The sequence below is a fragment of the Cnephaeus nilssonii genome (genome assembly GCF_951640355.1).
Source record: "Cnephaeus nilssonii genome assembly, chromosome: 15".
In the NCBI taxonomy this organism is placed as follows: Eukaryota; Metazoa; Chordata; class Mammalia; order Chiroptera; family Vespertilionidae; genus Cnephaeus; species Cnephaeus nilssonii.
In genome coordinates this window covers 62,664,440-62,687,664 of record NC_137086.1, presented here as the reverse complement: position 1 = coordinate 62,687,664, position 23,225 = coordinate 62,664,440, and the positions used below count along the sequence as shown (strand labels likewise).

Below are 23,225 nucleotides of genomic sequence, written 5' to 3'. Positions count from 1 at the left end.
CAGAGGGTTATGTGAAATATTTTATTTGAAAATTATAGAGTTAGCTTATCAGCCAACATTTGTTACTCTTTTTAGAGAGATTAATCATCACAGAAAATTTTCTATTACGGTAAATTATAAAGCAGTTTTTATTAATTTAAGAGAGTAATTAATGGGTTAAAATTTAATTGTGCAGGTTTCATTGATAATAGTGTTTTTATGTTTTTAAAATCATATTCAAAATGAGATAAAAATGTAACTTTGCATTTATACATGTTTATGTTGTGACTTGTGTGGACCTCACATGGACTCTGGAGAATCTTTGAGCTCTTTGAACCAATTCATGCTCTTAGATCTGACTTATAAGAAAAACAATATTAAGTTTTATAATGGGTACTTTTAGAGATATTTGACTTTTTTCTCTGAGAACTTCTGGTTAGAATATGATTAGTGCCAATCATCTCTCTGTTTCTGTACCATTCTTATTCTAATAATCAAATTGATATATGTGTATGATCAGTTGCTTTAAAATTTACATACTATTTCAAGATTAATGTACTTTTAGCATAATCCGTTCTAATCCTTTACCATTAATTTCTCTTGTCTTAAGATTCACTACCTTACCTTACTTTAAAAATTTCCTGCTTAATCGTTTTCCCTTCTGATTATGAAATTGTATTATGGCACAGTAACATTTAAATTATGGAATGGTAACCTAGCTAGAGTGGCTCAGTTGGTTGAGCGTACTGAGTGGTTGCTGGTTCGATACCTGGTCAAGGCACATACCTGGGTTGCAAAGTTCGATCCCTGTTGGGCACATACAGAAGGCAACCAATTGATGTTTCTCTGTCACATCAGTCTCTCTCTCCCTCCCTTCCTTCTTCTCTCTAAGCATATCCGTGTGAGGATTAAGAAAATAATAACATTAAAATAAAAGTATGGAATGGTATAGATAATAAAAATAAATCATAAGTTTTCTGCCAAATGATTTCAGTTAACTTTTTTTTGTTTCTGTCTAGTCTTTTTTTATGAATATTTTTCTTCAAAACTGTTATTGTTATAGCCTGATTTTTACTCTTGAAATTATGTATTAGAACTTACTATGTCATTGAATATTCTCCAAAAATACCATTTCTAATGGCTGTATAACTTGTCAGCTAATCATTTACTGTAATATATTAAACACTTTCTAATAATTAGGCAAATAGACTTTTTTTAGTGATTTTTCTGCCCCAGTTTATAGCTCTGTGATAAACATCTTTGCATACTAATCAATCACACTTCTGGTAGCTCTTAAGTTATTTTCATTAGATTATGCCTTTCTTAAAAACAAGATTTATGTTTTTGATGACCATTCATTTTTAACCACACAGCACAGTGGCTGCAACAAAATAGATAATCACTAAATATTCATTGAATGCATAAAAGTTAAATTCCTAAAAGGGAAGTTATTGAATAACAGGACAGAGGTGTTTCAGGGTTTTTGATGTTTTTCTGAATAGCTGAAACATTTATCACATTATCACCAAAATTTAATATCATTATTTAATTTTATTGCAAAAGCATCTTTTTCAATTCAAATGGAGATCCCATTCACCAAAGTATGAAATTAGGAAAGAAAATTCTTTAGTTCTAGTTTTCATAAATTTTACTGCTATATTTGTAAAAACTGCAACATCTGTAGGTAAGGTGTCTTGTGCAATAATTACACTTCTGTGTTTCAGATAATACCCTAAAGTTATTAAAGGAGTTAACAGGCAAAAAATCTCTCCACGTGCCAAGTATTTATTATCATTTGCCTCATTTATTGCAAAATGAAGGAAGCCTTCAACCTGCTGTGCAGATTGGTAATGGAAGAACAGGAGGTATGTTTATTTGGTTTCTTATTGTGGTTGTATTGCTAGTCTCAATGTGTGTATTCGAGTATTACATTGTCTGTTAGAAGTTTGGCAGGTCAAAGAATAAAAATTATTTTTCTGTGCATAGTAACTTAGGACTCATTCTAAAGTTTATGCTGAGAGGAGTTGGACATTTTTCTCCATAGACCAGATTAGTAGAGCTGAAAAGGATAATGAGAAATCTAGTTCAAGCTCCATCTCTGGGCAGAAAAATGTTTAAACCTTTGTCTTTTTGTTGTTGTTAATCCTCACCTGAGGATATTTTTTCCCCATTGATTTTTAGAGAGAATGGAAGGAGTAGAGAGAGAAACATTGATGTGAGACAGGCACATGGTTTGGTTGCCTCTTGCACGCACCCCGACCAGGACTGGGGATGGAGCCTGCAACTAGGTACGTGCCCTTGACCAGAATCAAACCCAAGACTTTAACCATTGAACCAAACCAGCTATGGTAAAATCTTTGTCATTTTTTATTTTGAGAGCTTGTTTGGAGGTTCTAGCAGGGGAGCGCAGCTACTCGTACACCCTTGACCGAAGACCGGTCCTCTCCTCTGGGGGGAAGTCCGTCCTCTTCGACCGACCGAGCGCGCAGCTTCGGGAGGGACGCACATGGATCGGTGAGGGAGGAGGGGGACACCCGCCTAGCCAGCCAGAGCAGCCGAATCAACCCTGGCGATCAATGGGGTGACAGATGTCGCAGCCAGATTGCCCTCACATCCTCATTTTTTATTTTGAATATTAAAATTAATCCATATCCTGACCCTCCCTCAGCATTTGCAGAAGCAGGCTGCTGTCTTCCAGAGAAGGTGATAACTCTTAAAAGAATGTGTTCAGACTATGATTTAAGAAATATTTACAATTTAAGAAATATTTTTTAGAAGGTAGTAGATAAACAAAGACTAAGGAAATGTGTAGCATACTCAAAAGTATTTTTTTAGAACATTGATCATTATTTCTGAAGTTGATAATTGTATCTCTCCCTTTAATAATCACTGTTTAGGTAGATGCCTTAAACCATTTAGTGAATTTGTTGGTTTAGACTTCATTAATCATTAATAAAAATACTGAAGGAAAGTACAAGTGTTTTTAAAGTTATTTAAAACTGTAGAATCACAAATATATTCTTTTATAGTAGTCTGTTTTTATTTTATGAATGTGACATTCTGTTCCTTTTGAAGATACTTATTCCATCCATTTGCTTATAACTTTATCCATCTTAAATAAAATGAAGTCTTGGCCAACCAGCTTTCCTGTAGTTAACATTATTTTTGTTGTTGTTGTTGTTGTTAATCCTCACCCGAGGATATTTTTCCATTGAGTTTTTAGGGAGAGTGGAAGAGAGAGGGAAAGACAGAGAGAAACATTGATGTGAGAGAAACACATTGATTGGTTGCCTCCCGACCAGGGCCAGGGCCAGGGCCAGGGCCCAAGGAGCCTGCATCCACTTGACCGGGATCGAACCTGGGACCCTTTGGTCCACAGGCCGATGCTCTATCTACTGAGTCAAACCGGGGAGGGCCCGTTAATATTCTTATCAAGCTGACACTATATTTGGGAAATAGAAAAATAAGACAACTCAAAGAAAAACAAGAAAATCCTCACATTTACTTTAAAAAACAAACTTCCCTCCTTAGCCCTTAGGCAATAGTTCATAACACTTAGAGTCACAGAACCCTTTGGATAGCCTAGGAAAGCTGTCAAGACGTCTACTTTAAAAACGCACACAGAAAAAGTACATTTGTATATAACTTCTGGGGTTTTGTGGAACCCAGAAACCTAGTTAGGGACTTTATACTAAGAACTTAACGTTTTTTAAGTTAAAGAAAAAGTGCTTCTTGCTAAAAATCCCGTTCTTCAGTGGTCAGACTGATTAAGGAACAATACTCAGACCAGCTAAACTAAACCTTTCAAGGACTGAAGAGGGAGAATAGTGCTCTAGGCAGCTCCTCCTCCTCTAGAATTCTCACATCCAGAAGGAAAAGCTGTCAGCCCACCCCCACCACATTCAGTCCTCCCACAACATTTGCAGAGGCCGGCTGCAGTACACAGAACAAGCAAGTACAGGTGGGTAAAGGGCCATCTTGTACAACTAGGGTTTCCAAGTAGTTCAGAAAATTGACATCATGAATGACCTAATACTCAAGGAAATGAATTTGTAATTATAATATAGTTTTAAAATAATAAATATTCTCAATTTTTATTTATTGATTAATTTTAGAGAGAGGGGAAGAGGGAGAGATAGAGAGATAGAGATATTAATTTGTTCTTTCACTTACTTATGCATTCATTGTAAGTGCCCTAACTGGGAATCGAACCCACAACCTTGGCATATTAGGATGACACTCTAAACAACTGAGCTACTTGGCTAGGACCAAAAATAATATATTTTTAGAGGGAAGAGAGAGGTCAACTCATAACTGATTATTATAAAAGGATCAGCTAGAAATCTTTGTGTTTTTACTTGAATGGTTATATTTTAAATTTTCACATAAATGGATTGATAATCAGAGTAGACACAGCTGAAGGTCAAATTAGTGATGAGAAAAATTGAGCTGTGTAGTTCTTCCAGACTGCAGCAAAGAATTGGAGCAGACAAAATTTTGAACATGTATCTAATAGGAATTTCAGAAGGAGAGAATGCAGAGTGAAGAGAGGAAATGATCAGATACCTAACTGAAGAACATTTCTCTGAGTCACACACAGGTCTTCAGAGGAAGGGCCTATTCGGTGCTGAGCAGGGTGGCTGAGAAAGACCCTCCTTAGGTAGCTGCCAAAATGGCACATTGGTTGGTAGAGGACAGCAGGCCGTTCTTCACGTAATTGCTGAAATAAAAAATCCATGAGCACCTGCTGTGTGCCAGGCATTTAGCCAGGTACTTTGGTATATAAAATTAGACGAGGTTCCTAATCTTGTGGAACTTCAAAGGAGAATGCATTAGTTAAATAATCAATTATATAAACAGTTGCATAGTTACAGCTTTAATTGGTGACATAAAGGATGCTTTGAGAATGTACTTAAAGGACATTTGATTTAATTAAGGACTATAAGGAAGTTTTTAAAAATACATTTGAACTGGTATCAGTAAAATATGTAGTTCCCTGCTAAAGATGGGTGTATTTGCTTTGTATTTCTACTATAACAAGTTACCACAAACCCAATGACTTAATACAAGTCTATGATCTTATAGTTTTGGGTGTCAGAAGGCCAGAAAACAAGTGTGTTGACAAGGACGTGTCCCTTCGGGAAGCTTTAGGGAGGAGCCCATTTTCTTGCCTTTGTCAGCTTCTAGAGATCACCTGCATCCGTTAGTTCACGCCCCTCCTTCATCTTAAAGCATAGCATCTTCAACACTCTCTGACTCTGACTCCCTTGCTTCCATTGTCACATTACCTCTCATTCTGACTCTCCTGCCTTCCTCTCATAAGGACCCCTGTGAGTACATTAGGCTCACGTGGGTCATACAGGATAATCTTCCTATCTGAAGACCCTTAATCATCTCTGGAAAGCCCCTTTTGCCACGCAAGGTAATATATTCACAGATTCCAGGAGTTAGGGCATGGGCATCTTGGGGAACGGGGCAGTATTCCACCACATGTGAGAAAAGGATACAGTATTCCAGAAAAATGAGAAAAGCACTACAAAAGCCTTGAAGGAAGGGAGCATGGAATGCTCTGGAAAATGGAGACAGCACTGTAGATGAAGTATAGAGTGATGGGAATTATGGAACAAGATGAGACTAGAGAAGTATTGAGCCCCTACCATGCAGGACCTTGCAGACCATTTGTAGGGTTTTGGATTTTTATCCTAACGGCAGAAAGAAGCCACTGAAGGGTTTTAAGCAGGACTTACTTAGGATGACTTCATAAGATTTAAATTTTGCAAAGCTCACATTTGATGCAATGAGAAAAATTTTTGAAAATGTGGGAAGAAGAGTAGATGTGAAAGGACTCAGTAAGAGACTGTTGTAGTGATCCACTTGAGAGAGGGTGAGCTTGGGCCAGGTAGCAGTGGTAGTAGTAGGGATGGAAAGAAGATGATTTACTAGTTGTTTGGAATGTATGGGGATATATACATGGGAAGACATAGTGATGGACGGTTTTGTGGGCTAAGGTAGGAGGGAGCAGTCAGGGATAGGACCTAGATTTCTGGATTATATAACTGGATGGCTGGTACTATTCATGTGATAAAGGACAACAAAATGTTTTGTAATATTAGTTTCAAAGACAAGACCATAAATTCGGGTTTAATTTTATGAGTCATCATTTGCAAATAACTGGTTTTTTGAAGATACAAGGGTGGATGAGATCACCCAGGACCTAGAACTGAGGACCTAGAACAGTTAGTTTTCAGGAAACAGAAAGATGAAGCCAACAAAGACAGAGAAAGTACACCTGGACAATAGAGATAAAACTGTTGTCATGGACTATAAGGAAGGAAATGGGGAATAAATGACTAAAATCAAACCAGAGGAAACATGATAGGCTAAAAATATTTGATTAGCAATGAATATTGAAAAAGAAAAGCAATTTAGTTATAACTGAAGGTAGACTAGTAATTGAAGATTCAGAATACCAAATTAAGATTGTTCCTAATTTTTTTTATCATGAAATAAATACTGGAATTTGTAAACTTCCCAGAAAAGTTGAAGGAAACGGAAATAATATCAGTTGCTATCTCTGTCAAATTATAAACACCATGAGGCAACAGCTTTACCTATCTTATGACTATATTTTAAATAGTCTAGTACATAATCGATGTATTATAGGTGCAGTTAATACCTGAGTAGGAAATATTGGGTCATTAATTACTGGGACAAAGAACTTAGAACAACCCTTTGTCTCCATTCCTGTTTGGTTCCTTGGTCCACCTTGCTCCTCCACAAAAGGATGATATGTCTATATTGTTCACATTGCTGCCATATTTGTTCTGAACTCTTATCCCTTAGAATACATACATTTTTAGATTGCAAGCCATAGAAGAACATTTTATCAAACAGGACCAGGGCAGGCTGGGTTATGCAGTAGTAATTAACAACCCCAAATCTCAGTGGGTTAAGTAATACAGAGTTATTTGTTTATTTACTGCTCAAAGTACTTGTCCGTCAGGGTTGGCGGGGCTTTGTGTATCATTGGTCACTCAGAGATCCAGGCAGACAGAGCAGTCGGCATCTTGAACGTTACTGGTTGCTCTGCTGAGGAGAAAAGACAACTCTGAAGGCCATCACACTGCAGCTCCAGGGGCTCAGCCCATGACTTACCTGTGGGGATGACTCATTGTTACTAATCACACCTCCCACTGTTCTCCCCAACCCTAAGGGGACCAGGAAGTGCAGTCCTACCTGTGACCAGAAGGCTGGAAAAACTGTCTTTTTTGTGGTAATTTTGTGAAATACCACAAGCGTGGATACTCTAATTCTGAAAGCTTAGCTGAAATTAGTACTTTCATTTTTAGTGTTTTTGGAGTCTTTGAGTGCCTTGTTTTAAACTAAAGAATTTAAATTTCAGCTCCAAAACAGTATATTAGGAGCTTCTCTAAACATGCCATCTAAACTTAAAACAGAAACAAAACAACTCAAGACAGTGGTAGGGAATAGAGGTTGCATTATAACTTTAATACCGTTTGTGTTTGCATACTTTGGGTCAGCATATATTTTTGCTTTTTCCATACACAGAATCTTTGAACTCCATATGACGTAACATTTCTTAGGAATGCTTTGTATCATAGATGCTATATTTTTAATCTGTTTTCTAAATAATTAAAATGTTTTTAATTTAAATTTTGAGGTAGGTTGAAGTATATGAAAATTTGCTTCCAGGGTAACTCATCCTGTCTTGAGGCATCTCAGAGTAACATGCTCAAACAGTGTGTTGTTCTCAATAAAAGATCCCCCATCCACTTAAGTCATCCTTCAATCATCCTCTTCCTTTGTCTCTAAGCCCCAGGAGAAAGGGTCTTCAAAATATGTCCTAGCCCTGGCCTGGTAGCTCAGTTGGTTGGAGCGTTGTCCGGTACACCAAAAGGTTGTGAGTTCAATTCCCAGTCAGGGCACATACCTAGGTTGTGGGTTCGGTCCCCCGTCCAGACATGTGCTGGAGGCAGTCGATCTGTTTCTCTATCACATCGATGTTTCTTTCTCTCTCTCTCTCTCTCTCTCTCTCTCTCTCTCTCTCTCTCTCTCTCTCTCTTTCCCCCTCCCTCCCTCCCTCCCCCCTCTCTCCCTCCCTCCCTCCCTCTTTCCCTCCCTCTCTGTCTCTCTCTAAAAATCAATAAGCGTATCCTCTAGTGAGAATAATATATATCCATCCACTAATCCAGCCACTCATCTCCATCTTTAAATTCCCTAATTCAAACCACCATCTTTTCCTTTAATCACTGCAATAGCTTCCTGATTTCTCCCAAAATGCTTTTACTCTTAACACTTTTGTTTCTGTTCTCCACAAAATTTGGTAAACTTTTAAAATTAACAAATTGGATAATGTCGCTCCCCTATTTATAGCTTTATAATGGCTTTCTCTGAATTAAAAACTAAACTTAAGGTTTCATGTGCAATGACCCCTAACTAGTGCTCTGAATCTAGGCTCATTCTGCTTTAGACATATTCTGTTCTTGGCTCCTTCTCAGTTATGTTAAGATCATTGTCTCTTCAGGGCCTTGCTGTTTCTTCTGGAATGTTTTTTCTCTGCTCTTTCTCATCACTAATTACCAGCTCACTTGATACCAGAGAGGCCTTCCATGACCCTCACTATCTATAAAGGTACCTCCCCTTACCCCCCCACCCACTCTTTCTAATATTGCCACATTTTAATTTGTATAGTACATATTACCCTCTAAGATTGTATTATTTTATCTTCTCTTCTAGAATATAAGTTCCATGAGGGTAGGGGCCTTATCCGTGCTGTTCACTATTATATTACAGTCACTAGAATAATGCCTTATATTTAATAGGTGTTTAGTAAATATGTTCGGAAAAATGTAGCAAATCTCTTTTTGAGCCCTTGTAAACTCTTTGTCCCAAAATGGAAGAGAGGAATGTGAAACTTGGGCAAGTTCCTTGAATTATTTGGATCTTACAATTCTTATCTGTGGAATCATGGTGATAGCTTGTAGATCCATGATCTTTAACTTTCCCTCTAGCTTTAGAATTCTATGAATTTTAAGTATTTTATAGTATCTCCAATTAATTGTTAATACTTAATTATTTTAAAAATATATAGAGTATTTTTCTACTGATGTATAATATGCAGTATACTAAGACTTCTTAAGAGGTGATATTTTTTAAAACTTTCTGGGAAATACAGTCCTACTGTAACACAATATATGCATTCCTAAAAAATTACTGCACTATGCAGAATTGTGCAATAAACTGAGAAAAATGGGATTAGGTTTACAACACTCAACAATTTTGCCAGTTACACATTAAAAAATATAACAACTTAAAAATGGTAGCATAATTCTACACTTGTTAAGTGATTAATAAATAGAAAATTGCTACAATAAACATGGTACTCTGCCTTGTAATAGATCTCAGGTTTGTGTGTTAAAATGGGCTTCAGAAGGCCTGCAGCTGGGAAACTCTGAGAAGTGGTGCAAAGGGACTTCTCTGAAGTCTGACAGGAAGTGGTCACACCAGGTGTGGATAGGTGTGGTCCTAGTGGGCAGTGAGCTGGGGCAGCTGGCAGCCAGCTGGCAGTGTGTTCATTTTGTGCATCTCTGCAATGCTCCTTTTAGTTTCCTGAGGTCTGTTCCAATAGGTGCAATTTCCTGTGAGTGTTTGTTCCAGAGAAGAAATTGCACATAAACAAATGTGAAACCAGTGTTATGCTGAAATGGCTCCTTAATATACTAATCACACATAGGGACAAATTTGCATTTCAAAATAGGCATAATAGTAGAAATGAAATTTTAGACTTAAAAACGGTTACCTGAATAGTATAGCTTCCATATAGCTTACCAGTTCCTCTAACCATTTACATCTTACATAACCATAGTACCATGATCAAAACCAGAAAATAAACATTGATGTTATACTGTTATTTAACCTTCAATCTTGTTCACATTTTGCCGTTTTTTTAATTCGTATTTTTTTTGTTTCTGGATCCAGCTCAGGATCCCATATTTCGCTCAATTATCATATCTTCTTAGTCTTTTCAGTCACGGACAGTTCCTCATTCTTGCTTATTTTTCCTGATCATGATACTTTAGAGAGTACTGACCAATGAGTTAGTTTGTGATGTAGTCCCCTAATTTGTGTTTGTCTTTTGTTTCTTCATGATTAGATTGAGGTTATTCATTTTGGGCAAGGAAACCACAGAAAAGATGTCATGTGGCCTTCCCTCTGCATCATATATATGAGATTTGGGACATTAATTTTTAAAAATACATTCTTTTTTATTTTAGAGAGGAAGGGAGAGGGGAGAGAGAGAGAGAGAGAGAGAGAGAGAGAGAGAGAGAGAGAGACATCAATGATGAGAGAGAATCATTGATTGGCTGCCTCCCACACGCCTCCCACTGGGCATTGAGCCCACAACCCAGGCTTGTGCCCTCACCGGGAATCGAACTGTGACCTCCTGGTTCATGAGTTGATGCTCAACCACTGAGCCACGACAGCTGGGCTGGGACATTAATTTTTAAGATGTGTTTAGTGTTTCTAAGGTTTAGTTGTATAATTAAATTTGTTGTTTATACTTTACAGTCACTTTTTAATATGAGTTTTAATATCGTTCATTTTTATCGGTTCTTTGACATTATTTCTTTTCTTATGGATTATTTCTTTCCTTAAGTTCTGTGAAAAAGAATTACAGTATTATGGGTAATGCCTTTCTTTCCTTTGGTTATTTTTCTTTCTGAAATGTAGTATATTTTGATACCTCAATTATTTTCATCAATTTGAAGGGTATAATATTTTTGAAGTAGTGGTATTTTTATATATTGTCTTTGTAAAATCTTATATAATTATAATTTTGTTTCAGTTTCAATTGTAATGGGAATTCCTACTGTGAAGAGAGAAGTTAAATCTTACCTCGTAGAAACTCTTCATTCCCTTATTGATAATCTGTATCCTGAAGAGAAATTGGACTGTGTAATAGTAGTCTTCATAGGAGAGGTAATTATTTAATTGTTGTGATTTTTACACCTATAATCTATAAGAGTTAAAACTATAATTGAATATTTAAATATACTTTTATGAGCATTTAAAAAATGTGAGTAAAGTTTAGGTAATATATTCTATCCAATGGTTAAATTTAAGTCTAACTTAATGTTTGCCTTAACTTTTTTACTGCAGCTACAATTCAGGATAATAAGTCTTTCAGAGCAGTGAGTCCCTGTTTCTAGTTACAGAACCTAAATTTGGAGCTTTGCACTGGTGTTCTTTGGGAGTATAGAAAGCTGAGAAATGTTTAGCCTAGACATGGGTTTTATCATCTTGTTATTCTCTCGACCCTTACTGTACTCTCAAGATGCAACCATCATCCATAATTGAAAAGGTCAAAATATCACAAGAATGAGGAATATTGTATTTATTGTATTTTAGTTTCCTCAAAAGTTCTAGGGAAAGAATAAATCTTGAGCAAGTTTTTCATAAATGATGAGAAAAATCACCCTGAAGTAATTATTTTCTTAATTATTATATAGAATTTCAGAATGTGAAAGGATTTAGGACATCAGTTGGTTCTGGCCCATTGATTCCCAACTTTTCAAATGTTTCCCTATCTTTCTAAATGAAAATGTTCTTAATGTGTTTCTTAATACAAGAATAGAACAATTCTTATATTAAGAATTGTTCTCTAGAATAATAGAATTTAAAACAATTACAGAAATGTGTAATGAAAAATTAGCTGCTATTCCTCCATACAGATATAATAATTAAATATTCTGAAATATATCTTAAGAAATATTTCCTGCCTTAGCCAGTTTGGCTCAGTGGATAGAGTGTCGGTCTGCGGACTGAAGGGTCCTGGGTTTGATTCTGGTCAAGGACACATGCCTGGGTTGCAGACTTGATCCCCAGTGGAGGGCGTTCAGGAGGCAGCCAATCAATGATTCTCTCTCTCCCTTCTCTGAAATCAATAAAAAAATATATATTTAAAAAATAAAAATAAAATATAAAAATGAGCTACTATTTAAAAAAAGAAAAGAAAGAAAATAAATATTTCCTGTGGCTTGTTACATATATAAATGGATTTGTTCTATATGTATTTTAATATGGGCATTTAAAAAAATATATTATTGATTTCAGAGAAGAAGTTAGAGGGAGAGAGCGATAGAAACATCAATGATGAGAGAGAATCATTGATCGGCTTCCTCCTGCATGCCCCACACTGGGGATCGAGCCCACAACCCGAGCAAGTGCCCTGACTGGGAATCGAACCATGACCTCCTGTTCATAGGTTGACACTCAACCAATGAGCCATGCCAGCTGGGCTCATAGACATTTTTTCATGTTAAGAATAGATATCATAGCATCATTTTTTCTGACTATAAAATATTCCATTATATGGTTTTAATGTATTTTATTTAATTTCTGATTGCTAGACACTTAGACTGTTTCCAAGTTTTTGTGTTATTTTCAGCATGGCATAAATTTTTGTGTCCTTTGTATAGTTACTGAGGTCTGATCAATTCCTAAATGTGGAATTGTTTGGTCAGAGTCCACATATTCTGCGAGAAATGCTCTACTAGATAATATCAGTCTTTAAATTTTTTTGTCAACTTGATGGGTAAAAAATAATACATGGCTTTTGCTTAATTTGGATTTCTTTACTGATGGGGTTAAATGCTGATTTATAGGTTTTTCTTGCACCATTTGTATTTAAAATTATTTTTATAAACTTTGCTCTTTTTTATTTGTAAGAAAATTTCATATATGAGAGGGATAAATTATTTGAAATATTTAGTTCAGTTTGTCTTTTGCAGGAACTTTGTATTTCTTTGTTATAGAAATCTTACATTTTAAGTAATTAAACTTGTCAATTGCATATTGTATACCAGTAGAAATTGATACAACCTCCTTAGAAAGCATTTTGGCAATAGCTATTAAAATTTAAAGTATACTCTCTGACCCAACTTTCTGATTTTAAAAATTGATTCAGTAGTAACATTTGTAAGTGTGAAAATCTATTCAAGCACATACACACATGGAAACAGCTCCTGCATGCATTAATAAAATAAATAGAGAAAATGGTCTTGTGTAATATCCTATCAACTATTAGTAGCCAGGTATCTTGAGAGTTGGGATTATGGGAAGATGCCACTTTCTGTTGCATACAGTTTTACAAAATTAGAATTTTTTTTACAATGAACATGTATTGATTTTTACTTAGAAAAAAGTCTTATTACTCTAAAAGAAAACTATCCTTATACACTTGAAAAATAGTGTTCAGTATATAGATAGATTCACATACATAAAAATTCAAGACCCTCTTGCCATAGCCATTTATCTGATACTAAGATGTAATAACAATAGGTTTGGAGTCAGATGACCTGAGTTCAGGGCCTGGATTCTGCCACTTACTGCCACTTGAGCAGGTCCTTTTTCTTTCTTCAGTCTCAGTTTCTTCATCTCTAAAATGAGAATAATGTTATTGAGCCTTTTGAGCTCAGTGTTGGTACAGGGAAGCACAAGGAGATCACAGATGGAGAGGTGTTGTAAATTCAGGTGTGTAAGTCTCTGAAGACTCCTCCCCCTGAATTGCAGTGTTTATATATGTATCTGTATAGAATTTTAATATTTGGAAGAAAATCTGTACTGAAAGAAGAATTAATTTACAGTTGATTGAATTGTTTTTAGGCAATTAAAAATTCTGAATTATTACATTTAATTCTACCTTAATTTGTAATTTTAACCTAAGTGTCTGGTAGCTTGGGGCTCATTAACACTAGTAGCAAGTGATAGTCTGTATAATATTTCTTATAGTACTATATCATTGTTTATATTATTTCTGTCATTTATGATTATTTCTGACAAAACATTTTCCTACATTGTACTCTGAGTTTTAGCAAAAATTATTTTTCCTGTCCCATTCTTATATTTGGAGAATTCCCTATTTTATGAATCTTGGTAAGAGGAAGGAAGTACCTCCCACCCACTATTGAATCTAAAAATGTCAGATGTTTCCTTTACTAATTCAGGCATGTGACCTGGTCTCAGCCACTTGGGTATTCCTACCCTAGACTTGGAGTGGAGATTTATTATTTTCAGTTCACACAGAAAACCCAAAAGGATAAGTACACAAATTATTAAGTTTCTGGAGGCCCGGTACACGAAATTCGTGCATGGTGGGGAGGGGTCCCCTCACCCCTCAGCCCAGCCTGCACCCTCTCCAATCCAGGACGCCTCAGAGGATGTCTGACTCCCGGTTTAGGTCCGATCCTGGGGATCAGACCTAAACCGGCAGTCGGACATCCCTCTCACAATCCGGGACCACTGGCTCCTAACTGCTCACCTGCCTGCCTGCCTGATCGCCCCTAACTGCGCCCCCTGATGGCCTGGTCACCCCCAACTGTCCCCCCTGCCGACTTGGTTGCCCCTTACTGCCCCCCCTGCCGGCCTGGCCACCTCCAACTGCGCCCCCCCTGAGGGCCTGGTTGCCCCACGCAGCCTGCTGTTCGGTTGTTTGGTCGCCCCTCACTAACCCCCTGCTGGCCTGGTTGCCTCACGCAGCCTGCTGCTCAGTCGTTTGGTCATCACTCACTAACCCCCCTGCCAGCCTAGTCGCCCCACACAGCCTGTTCAGTCGTCCATTTGGTTGCGATGGTCTCTTAGGCTTTTATATATATAGATTAGAATTAATGGGAATTTATCAGGGTGGCTGGATATAGGATCAACTTGTATTTCTAAATGCCAGTAACAATAAGAAATAACATTTAGAAGAAATATTTTCCTAAAGAAGCAGAGATTGTGGACGGTCCATTCTGGTGATAGATGGTGGCAGTGGGGGTGTCTTTCCCATGGTCACAGGGGCAGGATTCAGAGGCACTGAAAGCTGATGAGGGCTTGGCAAGTTGTAGCATTGGGAGCATCCTGTGATTTCTGGCTGCACCCAGCTTTATTTCTGCCGCCTTCCAAGCCTGGTTCCTCGGCCTAACTGGAGGTCCTATGAGTCCTACCCATCATCGTTCAATGTCTGACTATTCTGCCAGTCAGTTTCTATTGCTATGAAGGTCCTCACTGGTATAGCTTACAACTTATTAAAAAAATACCTCAATTGCTATAAACAGAACATGTAATCAACATGGATGTGCAGTGCTAGGTGGCTAAATGCTATTCCAAGTGGAAGAGATGAAATCAATTTTTAAGGTGCGTTTCAGATAGAATATTGCTGAATTTGTAACAGCCACATTATGTTGATGATCATAAAAATTGCTGAGAATTTAGAGAAAGAGCTTTATTTTTTTTGTTTTGTTAATCCTCACCCAAGGTGATTATATATATATTAGTAGCCCGTTGCAGGAAGATTCCTGCAATAGGGCTTCCTGCTGCGCTCTCCCCCGCCCCGTCTGCTTCCCTTCCTTCTCCCCCGGCCCCGCCTGCTTGCCTCCCTTCTCCCCACTCTGCCTGCTTGCTTCTCCACAGCTTCGCTCCCTTCTGCGACGCTTGGCTTCTTTCTACGCTGTCTTGATATGCAAATTAACTGCCTCTTGGTTGGGTTAATTTGCATACTTACCCTGATTGGCTGGTGGGCGTGGCTTGGACGTAGCGAATGTGCGGTCAATTTGCATATTACGCTTTTATTAGGTATATATATATATATATATATATATATATATATATATATATATATATATATATTGTGTGTGTGTGTGTGTGTGTGTGTGTGTGTGTGTGTGTGTGTGTATTTCCATTGATTTTTTAGAGAGTGGAAGGGTAGGGGAGAGACAGAGAGAGAAACGTTGATGTGGGAGAGACACATTGATTGGTTGCCTACTGCATGCGCCCCAATGGGGGCAGGGATCCAGCTTGCAACCGAGGTATACCTGCCCTTAACCAGAATCTAACCTGCACTCCTTCAGTCTGAGAGCCAGTGCTCTAACCACTGAGCAACTGGCTAGGACTGGAAAGAGAACTTGAGATAGCATATCTTTATGTAGCATATCTTTTATATCATTACTAGAGGTCCATTGCACGAAATTCATGCAAGGGGCTTGGCCCCCCGCCCACCATGGCAGCTGCCTCTGCCTCGGCTCCCGCTGCTGCTGCGGCTTCATCCGGAAGGTTGTCCAGAAGAACATCCAGTTTAATTAGCATATTATGCTTTTATTATTATAGATGATTATTTACATTGTTTCTGTAATTTGCCTAAAAACATTCCAAAGGCATGTTTAAATTTTAAGGTCCTAAATCAAAGAATTCAAGTTGAGATTCTTTAATGAAATAAAAAATTCATCATGTTAGAAAAGCACCTAAAGGTAGTCTCTGAAAAACTGAGTTTACAGGGTTTCCAGCTCACAGTGTGTTTAGGATATAGCATGAAAAAAGTTTTGCTTTTTATTTAGTTTTGTGCTTTTTACTATTGTACACATTTTAGTTTGCGTTTTGTAGTCAGAGTGCCTGAGGCCATTACTATCCCTTCTTTAAAATTCTTTTATTTAAATTGGGCTAACAGTGCTAATTAGTTGGCTTATGGGCAGAAATATGCAAAGCAGGTAAATTTATAAATGAATATAGAAGTTGAATAACCAGAGAATTGATCAAATTGCTGTAGGGTTTTTTTAAATTTCCTATTATATATTTTATTTGCTAGGAAATATTGTTTCCTATTTATTAATTCTTTGAATAGGTAATATTATCTCATGCTTAAAAAATTATAAATATGGTGTTGTATACTTTGAAAAGTCTCCCCTTTAGTGCTATTCCTTAGTCACTATTACCTCTCTACAGGCAACAACTGTTAATAGTTGTTCATTCAGAGATATCTCCATTCAGAGATATTTAATGTGTATATATGTGGATATATTCTTTTTCGCACTATTTCTATGTAGGTGGTATAATATTAACTTTTTATATTAGAACATAAAGACCTATATAGACTTCTTGTAAAATATTTTCCTAGAAATTTATCCATTTTACCTAAGTTTTAAAATTTGCTTTATACAGAATGGAGCAAAGTTGACTTTTGTTGTTTTTGTGGTTATTTCCCCCTGATTTCTTTATATATGTGTGTATATTTGTATTCTCCCCATTTTTAGCTAGTGGATCTGTTTTTATTATTTCAAAAACATCTTTTGGGCTTATTTTTTTTTGTTTTCTGGTTAATACTGGCTTAAAAAATTTTTTTAATGTTGGCTTTTAACATTAATTTTTCTGCTTTTGTTAGTTACATGTTATACTTTACATGTTATACTTGTCCCAGATACTAAATTGATTTATTTCCATTATTTCTTTTTTTTCAATTATAATAAATCTTTATTGTTCATATTATTACAGTTGTTCCTCTTTTCCCCCCCATAGCTCCCCTCCACCCGGTTCCCACCCCACCCTCTGCCCTTACCCCCCCCCCCCCCCACTGTCCTCATCCATAGTTGTACGATTTTTGTCCAGTCTCTTCCCGCACCCCCCACACCCCTTTCCCCCTGAGAATTGTTAGTCCACTCCCTTTCTATGCCCCTGATTCTATTATATTCACCAGTTTATTCTGTTCATCAGATTTTTTATTCACTTGATTTTTAGATTCACTTGTTAATAGATATGTATTTGTTGTTCATAATTTCTATCTTTACCTTTTTCTTCTTCTTCCTCTTCTTAAAGAATACTTTTTAGCATTTCATATAATACTGGTTTGGTGGTGATGAACTCCTTTAGCTTTTTCTTATCTGTGAAACTCTTTATCTGACCTTCAATTCTGAATGATAGCTTTGCTGGGTAGAGTAATCTTGGTTGTAGGTTCTTGCTATTCATCACTTTGAATATTTCTTGCCACTCCCATCTGGCCTGCATAGTTTCTGTTGAGAAATCAGCTGACAATCATATGGGTACTCCCTTGTAGGTAACTAACTGTTTTTCTCTTGCTGCTTTTAAGATTCTCTCTTTGTCTTTTGCCTTTGGCATTTTAATTATGATGTGTCTTGGTGTGGTCCTCTTTGGATTCCTTTTGTTTGGGATTCTCTGCGCTTCCTGGACTTGTAAGTCTATTTCTTTCACCAGGTGGGGGAAGTTTTCTGTCAATATTTCTTCAAATAGGTTTTCAATATCTTGCTCTTTCTCTTCTTCTGGCACCCCTATAATTCTGATGTTGGTACACTTGGAGTTATCCCAGAGGCTCCTTACACTATCTTCATATTTTTGGATTCTTTTTTCTTTTTGCTTTTCTGGTTGGGTGTTTTTTGCTTCTTCGTATTTCAAATCTTTGACTTGATTCTTATGATCCTCTAGTCTGCTGTTGGATCTCTGTATATTATTTTTTATTTCAGTCAGTGTATGCTTAATTTCTAATTGGTCCTTTTTCATATCATCTAGGGTCTCACTAAATATATCGGCCTTTTCTAGAAAATTCTTGAAAAACCTTACAACCGTGTTTTGAACTCTATATCCAGTTGTTTGCTTTCCTCCATTTCTGTCATTTGTGACCTGTTTCTTTGTCTCCGCATTTTGGCTGCTTCCCTGTGTTGATAGAGTGGCTTTGTGTGCTAGGTGTCCTATAGGGCTCAGTGGCTCAGCCTCCCCAGTTACCTGAGGTGGACACTCTTGGTGCACCCCTTTGTGGGCTGTGTGCACAGTCTTTTTTTTTTTTTAATATATTTTATTGATATTTTACAGAGAGGAAGGGAGAGGGATAGAGAGCTAGAAACATCGATGAGAGAGAAACATCTACCAGCTGCCTCCTGCACACCCCCTACCAGGGATGCGCCCGCAACCAATGTACATGCTCTTGACCAGAATCGAACCCGGGACCCTTCAGTCTGCAGACTGACACTCTATCCACTGAGCCAAACCGGTTTCGGCTGTGTGCAGTCTTGTTGCATTTAAACCTTGATTGTTGTTGGTATCACTGGGAGGAATTGACCTCCAGGCCAGTTGACTGTGAGGATCAGCTGTGTCTACGATGGGAGAACTTCTGTGCTGGAGACACCTTATGGGGCAAGACTTGCTTCAGTGGGGCTTTGGTGCTCACTGAGTCTGCCTCCTGAGTGTGTCCCTTATGGATCTGAGGAGTTGTAATCTGGATGGTCCCACTCTGACCATTGGGTACACTGGCTCGTGGATCTCTAAGGAGGTGCTATTTTAGCTTCTTCCTGAGGCCACCCAGCAGGAGCTACTGAGAGATCTTTGTTTGGGGTTTCGAGGTGCCCAGATGAGGCCCAGCTGTGAAGCAATGCAAGCTGCTGTGGGGCCTTGGGCCTTCTTTTGGAAGTTCTGGGTCTCTGTGACCCAGCTGCAGTTTGTTAGGTAATTTTAGATTGCGAATGGCCAGGCCATTCATATGCAAAAGCCTCTGCGTACAGCTTGGGTGGGGCGGGGTCTCAGGGAATCCACAGGGCAGAGCAAACAGCAATGGCTGATCCTCAGCCCTGCCCTAAGAGGCCCCAGGTCTCAGTGTCCCTCGGTAATTGCTGCAAGCACCTCTGAGAGAAAGCTGCCCTTGAGTTCCGCCTGATGCCAGACAGTCCAGCTTCTCCCCGTATGAGTCTGGGTCCCCAGAGTCTTGCCCGGAACTGGAGTTCAGAGCAGTCGGGAGCTTGTGTCTCCCTCCCGATTGAGAAAGACAACAGCATACTCAGTTGCCAGCCCTTTCCATGCGTGCGCCTGCGTACCTCTGCACTTTACTTCCGCACCTCCTCTGAGTCTCAGTGTGCTTTTCTCTCTCCTTCTAGTTGTAGAATTTCCACTCAGACAGCCTTCCTGTGGTTCTGGATGATGTCCGTTTTGTCTTTTAGTTGTAGTTTTGAAGTGGTTTTGCGAGGCAGCAATTTCAGGTGTTTACCTATGCCGCCATCTTGGTTTCTCCTCCATTATTTCTTTTTGTTAATATAAGAATTACTATGAATTTTCTTCTGAACACTGTGTTAGCTGTATTCCATAGGTTCTGTATTCTAGATTTGTATCTGATTTTCATTGGTAATTGCATATAATGTCAATGTTGTGTTCCTGGGTAAACTCTGATTAAATGGCTTAATCTTTTCTCGTGAGACAGTTTAGTGTTTTCAGGCAGGGTTAGTTACCTGAGTGCTTTGGAACTTTTACACCCCAACGCACCCGAGGAGTACAGTAGCCTCAGAAATAAGTAGTAGCTCTCTCCATAGTTACGTTATCTTCAGCTCTCACAATTACGAGTCTTTTTTAGTTGTTAGTTGTTTCTATTCTTTTTTTAAAAAATATATTTTATTGATTTTTTTACAGAGAGGAAGAGAGGGATAGAGAGTTAGAAACATTGATGAGAGAGAAACATTGATCAGCTGCCTCTTGCACACCCCCTACTGGGGATGTGCCCGCAACCAAGGTACATGCCCTTGACCGAAATCGAACCTGGGACCCTTGAGTCCGCAGGCCGATGCTCTATCCACTGAGCCAAACCGGCTTCGGCAGTTGTTTCTATTCTTGATTTTAAACTACAGATTACTGTGTTGGTGCATCAGTGATGTTTTGGCTTGTAATCTTTCAGCAGCTAGATTTTAAGATGTTCACTATGCATTAGTTTAAATATCATACAAATCTAATGGGGAAGAAATTGGAGAGATATAAAATTTGCTTGTAATTCAACAAATATTTACTGACACAGTGATAAGCCAGTCCTATCACTGAATAAAACAAAGCCCCTGCCCAGTGAAACCTACATCAGAGAGAAGGACAGATGAGAAAACTAATATATGGTACAGCGATTTTCAGCCGGTGTGCCACAAGAATGTTTAAAATGTGCAATACCTGACTATTTAGTCTGGGGGACTGAATGCTTTTTCCTTAGATTGTAAAAAGATAAAAAATTAAAAAAAAGACGGCAGCCAACACAAATAATAGCTGTCTGATGTGAATGAATCAAAACTACCTATTTTTTTCTGTCAAATCATCAAAAAATACATTTTTTCAACATAAGGATATTACGTGTGATATTAGATATGGAGCACTTGCACTTCATAAATTTCATTACACATGACATATTAAATCTATATTCACATAAGTTTATTCCTCTTGGCCCCCTTTTGAAGAGTCTCCTGGAGATAGGGAGCTGGCCCTATTCATATTCTGTTTCCTTGGATAGGCAAGTTACTGGCACTCAGTAAATGGTAATCAATTTGAGGTTCAGGTTGTTGCTAAACTTACTAAAGTTTATATAAACCAGGCTTGATCATGTGCTCCAAAATTAGAACCTGATCAGTTAGTAAGATATTCACTGGGTGATAATTTATTGAAAATGAGCTCACTACTGTTTGTGTTTATGAAGGGGAAGTACAAAGGATTGTGGGCTGTGTTCTAGTTGTATCTTACTCCTAAGTCTTTAAATTTAACAATAAAAATAGAAATTACTTTCAATGAACAGAAATTAAAATTAAAACATTCTAATGAACAAAACAAACTGACGACCAAAATAGATCCAGAGACATTGAAATATGCAACCGACTGACATATGTCAGAGGAAAGGGGGGTGGGTGCGAAGAGATTAACCAAGAAAATTATATGAATATTAGAGGCCCGGTGCACAAAATTCGGGTGGTCTGCAGAGATTGGGCCCTAGCTTGCGCCCCCAGCCTCGCAGCCCCAGCTTGCATCCCCAGCCTCACAGCCCTGCAGCCCAACCTGGCACCCCGCCTTGGCCTGGCGCTGCCTGCTTGCCCCGCCCCCCACCACCAAGCTGGTTGCTGTCTGCTGGGTGATTGGCAGTGCGATTGGGCCCCCGCTCACACCCACCTTGACCTGGCACCACCCGCTCAACTGCTCCACCATCCGCTGTGGTCTCACTGTCGTCAGGGCCCTGCAGCCATCGGGGCCGGCAGCCCTTCCACTGCCAGCACTGTGTCGCCGGCGCCCGCCATGTTCTGCGCCACCCCCTGGTGGTCAGTGCACGTCATAGTAAGCGGTCGAACTCCAGGTCAATGACTGCCCGAGGGGACAATTTGCGTATTAGGCTTTTATTATATAGGATATGCATAGCCCATAGACACAGACCATAGTGCTGGGAAGCCTGGAGAGGGTGCCAAGCTGGGTGGAGGAGGTCAATGGGGGACAAAGGAGGACACCTGTTATACTCTCAACAATAAAGATCAATTAAACAAATAAAATAAACTCTTATAAAACAACATTTTATAATCCAAAAGTTTTGTAATTTCCAGGGTTAAGCTTTATGTTTTTTCCCCTCAATTTTTAAGTGTTTTGGTAGTCTTTATAACATAGATCAGATTTGATGTCATTTATTTAACAATTGAGCATTTTAATATAAGCTATCACTGAATTTAAAATTGATAGGGGTATTGGATCTGTGTTTGCATATATAATTTGAAAGTACACAGGCTTGATGAATATTTACTTCTAACTCTGGTTAAAATGCTCTTGACTTTGGTTTTTATTATCAACTTGATAATAATAATACAGCTTTTTGTTACATTTTTATCATTTACTGTCATAGTCTCTGAGGTAATTTTTCCTCCCACTTTTTCTTTTTAAAATAGGGCAGGAAACTGAGCTCAGAGAAGAGGCTTACTGTAAGTTACACAGGCCAGTGAGCACAGAGCGAGTCTTGAAGCCAGGTTTTATGATTCCCAGTGGACACATCATTCCCTGGAGCCTGCTTACAGACACTGTTCATTCATTACTTACAGTTTGGATGTTTCAGAAGAAGTAGCAATAGTTTTTGTTCTTAAATTTTTCTATTGAATTGAACATCGACAATTGAAAATAATGAAACTTTAGTTATCTGCTTATTAGTAAATACTCAGTGATATATAGTGGTGCACTAAAGTAGAATACATAAATGCAAGTCCCATAACTTATCTGAAAATCTAATGTAATGTTTTCAATGAATGTTTTATTCACTTACTTGACTTTGAGTTCAGTATTAAAAGTTAAATAAAAAAATAAAAACAATGAACGTAGGTACAATTTTCTTTTCTTTCCCAGACAGATATTGATTATGTACACGGTGTTATAGCCATCCTGGAGAAAGAGTAAGTTCTTCTTAATTATGGAAGTGAAAATAATCATTCCTATTATCTCTTTGCTTTCTGCTAAAAGATAATGCCTTCTTTTATATTTCATGTCTCTGGAGTTCAGTGTTCATTGGACCACCTATAATTGGTCTTTGGCATTGTCATATAGAAGGTGCACATCCAGTTATCTGATGGGATAAATTGGTATATTTAGAAAAGACTTGAATGTTATAAGTATGTAACATTATCAAATAACAGTCTTTAATCTGGAGTACA

General features: G+C 38.0%; 1 protein-coding gene across 2 annotated transcripts in view; it reads left to right on the top strand.

Moving 5' to 3' along the window:
* Nucleotides 1–23,225, top strand: part of MGAT4A (alpha-1,3-mannosyl-glycoprotein 4-beta-N-acetylglucosaminyltransferase A) — an 82,232-nt gene that overhangs the window by 33,535 nt on the left and 25,472 nt on the right. For both annotated transcript variants that reach the window (XM_079792059.1, XM_079792058.1), the window contains exons 4-6: nucleotides 1,704–1,844; nucleotides 10,847–10,980; nucleotides 22,921–22,967. In XM_079792059.1, coding sequence (XP_079648185.1) covers nucleotides 1,704–1,844; nucleotides 10,847–10,980; nucleotides 22,921–22,967 — 322 coding nt within the window. The remainder of the gene's footprint in view (nucleotides 1–1,703; nucleotides 1,845–10,846; nucleotides 10,981–22,920; nucleotides 22,968–23,225) is intronic.